Source organism: Charadrius vociferus, unplaced genomic scaffold (assembly GCF_000708025.1).
Source record: "Charadrius vociferus isolate BGI_N301 unplaced genomic scaffold, ASM70802v2 scaffold2157, whole genome shotgun sequence".
Lineage (NCBI taxonomy): Eukaryota > Metazoa > Chordata > Aves > Charadriiformes > Charadriidae > Charadrius > Charadrius vociferus.
Genome location: NW_009649294.1, coordinates 43,035 through 48,678, shown reverse-complemented (window position 1 = coordinate 48,678; position 5,644 = coordinate 43,035). Strand labels below are relative to the sequence as shown.

General features: G+C 53.3%; 3 protein-coding genes across 3 annotated transcripts in view; 2 read left to right on the top strand and 1 right to left on the bottom strand.

The window, feature by feature from the left end:
- Positions 1-281: 281 nt before the first annotated feature.
- Positions 282-759, top strand: SNRPG (small nuclear ribonucleoprotein polypeptide G; the record flags this gene model as incomplete). The annotated part of the gene is made up of 2 exons (XM_009889099.1): positions 282-406; positions 709-759. Coding segments are annotated over 2 exons (176 nt in total), but the record flags the coding sequence as incomplete, so codon positions are not given.
- A 1,931-nt stretch (positions 760-2,690) lies between these two features.
- Positions 2,691-5,580, bottom strand: PCYOX1 (prenylcysteine oxidase 1). The gene is made up of 5 exons (XM_009889098.1): positions 5,541-5,580; positions 5,132-5,306; positions 3,981-4,192; positions 3,632-3,784; positions 2,691-3,349 (listed from the first exon to the last, which is right to left on the bottom strand). The coding sequence occupies exons 1-5, from the start codon at positions 5,578-5,580 to the stop codon at positions 2,691-2,693; spliced, it is 1,239 nt and encodes a 412-aa protein (XP_009887400.1).
- Positions 5,581-5,584: 4 nt separating this feature from the next.
- The window catches only part of TIA1 (TIA1 cytotoxic granule-associated RNA binding protein), a 23,039-nt gene continuing 22,979 nt past the window's right edge, over positions 5,585-5,644 (top strand). The window contains exon 1 of the mRNA XM_009889097.1: positions 5,585-5,607. Coding sequence (XP_009887399.1) covers positions 5,585-5,607 — 23 coding nt within the window. The remainder of the gene's footprint in view (positions 5,608-5,644) is intronic.

Here is a 5,644-nt window from a genome sequence, read left to right as displayed (position 1 = left end):
GTTAGAGCTGGAAGGGACCTTGAAGACCACCCAGTGCCACCCCCTGCCCTGGGCAGGGCCACCTCCCCCCAGCCCAGGTTGCTCCAAGCCCCGTCCAACCTGGCCTTGAACACCTCCAGGGATGGGGCACCTTGAATGCTTCGAGGTCTTTTGGATGTGATGCTCTAAATACCTCCGGTTACCAAAAGAACCCTGTGGCCCCGCTCATTTTCAAAGCTGCAGTTGGGGTGAGAAAACATTCAGCAGTCCCCTTCTTTAAAGGTAGTCATTTTTTTTGGTAGTGAAATTAAACGGCGGCCGCCACGTCCAGGGGATCTTGCGGGGGTTTGATCCCTTCATGAACCTGGTGATCGATGAGTGCGTGGAGATGGCGCCCGGAGGACAGCAGAACAACATTGGCATGGTGGTGAGTGCCGCCGCCGAGACGGGCGGAAGGCGGACGGCGCTGGCGTTGTGTCAAACGAGAGGAATTTTAAGAAGTGAATGTGTTTAGTTTAATAGCGTGGAACAGTCTGGGGTGGGGTTTAGGGCTAAACTCGGTTGGTGGTCATCTTTGGGACGGACGTTTGCGTGTTGGGAGAGAAAGATGAGCGATTTTTTTTTTTTTTTTTTTTTTTCGGTGCAGCATCAGCTTTTTTAGGAAAATAAATTGGGGGACGGGACCTGCAGTGCTGCGTCTCACCGGCCGCTCTCGACTTTCACTTTTAGGTAATACGTGGAAACAGCATCATTATGTTGGAAGCTTTGGAACGAGTATAGTACCGGAGAAACCTGCGTCGTTACCGGCCGTGACGAGACCCAACCCACCTCTTTTGTTTACTCATTCAATCTGCCGCAAACTATCCCCGACTGTAAACTTATTTTTTTGTTTGGTTTTGTTAAATAAATTTTTGTAATGGTTGCCGTAACTTGTGTCAGTCGTACTTGCTTTTTTTTGGGGGGCGGCGTACCGGTTCTTCAGCGCGGTGGGGGCGGTTGTTAATTCCGCTCCCGACAGCTTTAAAACTCTGCGGAGACTTTGAGGAGGTTTAATTAGGAGTGGAAGCTAAACTGGCGCTACTTTTGGTGTCCTTCCCCTTATTATCTCGTAAAGAAGGAGCTACAACGCTGCCTTGTGTTTGTTCCGTGGGTTATTGGGCGTTAATTGGCAGGAAAGTGGTAAAATTCCCCTCTGATGAGTGAGGGAGAGTCTTTGTGCCAAGCTGGGCTGCCTCAAAAAAGGAATTAAAAAAAAAATAATGATTTTTTTTTACTCCTCTTTCTGCCTCGCGGAGTTGTGGGGCAGAAACCAAAGCCTGCGGGGGCTGGACGGGATGAACAAACTTTGGGATTTTTTCTCCTAAGTGGGAGCCGGGTGGAAACGGGCCGTTTTGGTTCGCTTTTGGGAGCGAACTCCCTCACAGCCCTTACTGCTGGGGATGGTCTTGTTTGTCACCACGGTTTTAATACACAGAGGCGCTAAGCTCTTTCTCAAGCACCGTTAAGAAACCCAAAACCAGCAGAAAGCCAATTTTGGGGCAGAAACCAAGCGGTTTTCTTAGAAAATGGGACGGTGGAGTGACGCCTGCCCCACCGCGTAGCGTTTTTAAGGCAGGGGGAGTACAAATCCTGAGTTTGCTTTTCAGAGTTGCCTCACCCGGCGGGAGGAAGGTTCCCCGCAGCGCGAATGCCGCTCTGCGGGGAGAACGCAGGCTGTTAGTACGGGAATATTTAATATTATTTTTAGATTTTTATCACCGCTGCGGTCAGCGTGGCGCAGCAAGGATGCGGCCGGAGTACAAGATCAGTCGGATGGGTGAGCCCCAGGCACAAAGAACGCCGCCGTAGGCCAGCTTACTTTCCAAACAGTGCATTAATTTTATTATTAAACCCTAATTTTTATATTCAGACCTGGTTGAGGTATCGCAGCGATATTAGATACAGTCAAGGGGACGCAATTTTCTCACGGAAAGGGATTTTTAGCTACCCAAACCCAGTGCTGCCCCACTGCAGGGTCAGCTCATCTAAATTATTAACGCTTTCCAACTTTGACAAAGCAAAGGACATAGTGTTTTTCTTTTTGTTTTGCTCACTTACCACCCGTTTTGGCAACTCACGCGCTCCCAGCGGACCAGTTTCCCCCTGCCCGTAAGCTACAGTACTTGTTCTGGAAGCAAATTAAGAAAGCAGCCCCAATTTCCACCGCGCTAATCCCACCCCAAGGAACAACTACGGGATTTACCCTTCAGAAAACAGCTGAGGCAGAGAGATTTACAGTCAAGAAATCTGCTTTTTTTTTTTCTTTTTTTTTTCCCCCTGCCCGAAACACAGCCAGAGAGGGAAAGCCACGCGCAGGGGTTAATCACAGTGATGCAGATCCTGAGTTTGGCAGAACCCTGACCGCGGAGGGCACTTTTGGGGTCAATGTGGCATTTAAAAGATCGTCTTTAATCTCAATTAGCGATAGATCGAGGGGTTTCCTGGAGGAAGGGCCAGAGGAGTTTCCTGGAGGAAGGACCAGTTCGCTCGGGAGAGCTTCCTCCGCCTTCTCCCGGCTGTTCCCGTCTGTCGTGGGGTGGCTGAGCGTCCCCTCTTAAGGGCCCAACGAGTTCCCTCGTTCGTCAGCTTTAATTGCGGCTAAACAGCTACAGTGCGCGATCCGTGTCTCCGGAGGTCGTAGCGTGGACGCTCGGCCGGTGGCTCCGTGAAGCTCAGAGCTCCGTTTTCAGCTTCTCGTGCAAATCTTCCTGGTCGATCCTGTCGGTGTTGCCGTACCAGCGGTGGTAAGCGAGGAGGGCGGCGTTTTTGGCGGCGATGGCGCTCATCTCCATGGCGCTGGCGGCGCGCTCGATGCCGTTCAGGTAGTAGAGTTTGTCGTGGAGAACGATGGGAGGACATTTTTCCGGAGGGCTGTAGTGGGGGTACGCCAACCACTTCTTCACTTTGACCGAGTCGTAGGAGGCGAAAAGCAAGTTCAGCTGCTCTTTGGTGAGCACTTCCTTCGAAAACACCTTCCAGACGGCCGACGGCAAGGGCGGCTTTCCTTCACCGCCGCCGTCTTCCACGGGAGACACCACCCCCAGGCTGTTGATGAAGAGTTTGGGATTCTCCGTGGTGAAGATGGCACCGAAACGAAAGGCAGACGGATCCCGGTAACCAAAGAAAGAAGAGTTTAATCGTCCGTGCACCAAGGTGGTGACAGTCTGGTGGTAAGGATTCGGGAAGTCCGGGACAGGAGGGTCGAAGTTCTTGAAGGTGATGTTGGCCATTTTGCGGCTGAGCGGAGCAGCGATGACGACGATGTCATACGTGTCCCCCGTTAGACCCGACGTAGTGTTGTAGGTGACGTGGTAAAGCTTCACCGGGTCCCCTGGGGAGAAGAGGGGCAGAAGATCTCGGTTATCCCACTCCGGGGCTGGAGGGAAGCCCGGCTGTCCCTCTGACAAACACCAGGTTTGTAAAATCCCACCCCGTTTAGGCTAATTACGCCTTGTTGGGAGCCGAAGTACCTTTACGAATTCGTCCCAGCTTATCCTTCATCGTAGAAGACCACGGAAAACCCAATTTCAGCTGGAGCCGAGCGGTGCCGGAGGCCACCACCGCCTCTCCAGCCGTTCCCCTCCCCACCCAAGAGAAAGCAAACCCAACTCACCCGTGGGTCTGGGTCGGATTTTTGGTTCTATAGACAAAACGGTGCCAGAGATAACTTCAGCTTTGGAGGCGTAGATAAGGCCAGCGCAGACAAGTTTGTTCCCCCCTTTTACTGACCAAAGGCCCGATTCCACCCCTGCCAGGGAAACAGCACCTAGAAGGGAACCGCCATTTATTAGAACGGCTTGTTCGGCGTCATCCCGTAGGGGATTATTTCCAGAAAAAGTGGAAAATTAAGGGGGAAAGAAAATAAAAGCGACATCCTTTTGGGGCACAGGATCCCCAACACCCGTAAGAGCACGAGGTGCCCGGGAGAGACGCGTCGGGAGGTTCTCCGACCAACCGCTCACCTACGAAACTGTTGATGTTGATGCCTTGGCCGTAATTGACCCTCATGGCCGGGCAAACCACCTCGTTTATGAATTTGTGGGAGAAGCCGGCTCGCTGCATGGCTTCGTCGATGGTTTGGTTCAGCATGCGGGCGAAGTCGTCCCCTCCGAGGGCGTGCAGCAGGCGCTCGTTGCTGCTGAAGGCGTACTCGTGCGTCTGGTAGCGATAGATCCTTTAACCGGAGACAAGAAATAGGCGTTCGGTCACGGTCAATTATCTTTGTCGCCCTCGGAAGCCGCAGAGGATCTCACAGCCCTTTGTGGGAGCAGCAGGGAGGACGAGCCCTCGGTAGACGCCTAAGGAAACCCGGACCTTCGTTATTCATTTTCTTATCAAAGCATTTTGGTGTTCAGTTTTGGGCCCCTCACGACAAGAAAGAGCTGGAGCATGTCCAGAGAAGGGCGACGGAGCTGTGAGGGGTCTGGAGCACACGTCTGGTGAGGAGCGGCTGAGGGCCCTGGGGGTGTTCAGCCTGGAGAAGAGGAGCTGAGGGGAGACCTTCTGCTCTCTACAGCTCCCTGAGAGGAGGGGGCAGCAAGGGGGGGGCGGTCTCTGCTCCCCAGGAACAGGCGATGGGACAAGAGGGAACGGCCTTAAGTTCCACCAGGGGAGGTTTAGGGTGGATATTGGGGAAAATTCCTTCATGGAAAGGGCTGTCAAGCACTGGCACAGGCTGCCCAGGGCAGTGGTGGAGTCACCATCCCTGGAGGGGTTTAGAGGACGTGTCGATGCGGTGCTGAGGGACGCGGGTTAGTGGTGGAGTTGGCAGTGTTAGGCTGATGGTTGGACTCAATGATCTCAAAGGTCTCCTCCAACCTCAACGCATCTATGATTCTGCGACATCCCACACCCAACATGCCTTTCCACCACAGCCTCTCGTCATTGCTATACCCATTCGAAGACGACAGCGCTTCTCTTGACCTTTTTCCTAAGAAAAAGGAGAGAGAGGGCGACCAGAGACTCCTTTCCCAATGGCGATGGGATGATTTCACCATTTTTTTTTTAAATTTTTATATTATTTTTTTTTTCCCCACAACTCAGCAGCAGGTCTCCCACCTTTTCCCACAGCCGCTCCCCCACCTTTTCCCTCGCTGGGGGGCCCACGACGTACCGCATGAACTTGTCCAGGATGTCCTCCACCCACATGTACATGCGGAGGGGGTTGAGGCCGTAGCGCCAGAGGAGCTTGAGAAGGTTGACGATGTACCAGCTGCTCTCCTCGAACACGAACTCCTCCCCGTTATAAATGCCCGCGAGGCTGCCGTGCGTCGGGGCGACCGCGAGGCCTCGAGGAACGGGGCGAGAAAAAGGTAATTTAAGGTAAGGTAGAGCTTGTGTCGAGCTAAAACTGTATTACGCCTGGATTTTAACTTCCCCGGCCAATCTAGCCGCGCGTTGATAAGGGTGAGCAATTAAAGATTGGATCCCCAGGACACGGATGGGGGAATGAGTCCTTGACCAGGAGCCAGGCAGTTATTTACGGTGACTTTTGGACTTTTACGATGGGATTAATGCATCACCCACGGAGAGGGGGGAGGCGGGGGGGTGTCCCATCTCCATCGGGATGCGGGTCTCCTTTTCCCAGGGGTATGGGGTACCGCGAAGGGGGGGACTGGGGAAGGAT

What these genes read in the sequence shown, in the direction of transcription:
- PCYOX1 (XM_009889098.1), bottom strand. Translation starts at nt 5,580, where the DNA reads ATGGAGATGGGACACCCCCCCGCCTCCCCCCTCTCCGTGG. An exon ending in CAACATCAACAGTTTCGTAG is followed by an intron (nt 3,785 to 3,980) that starts GTGAGCGGTTGG and finishes GTTCCCTTCTAG; the next exon opens with GTGCTGTTTCCCTGGCAGGG. An exon ending in AATCCGACCCAGACCCACGG is followed by an intron (nt 3,350 to 3,631) that starts GTGAGTTGGGTT and finishes TCTTCTCCCCAG; the next exon opens with GGGACCCGGTGAAGCTTTAC.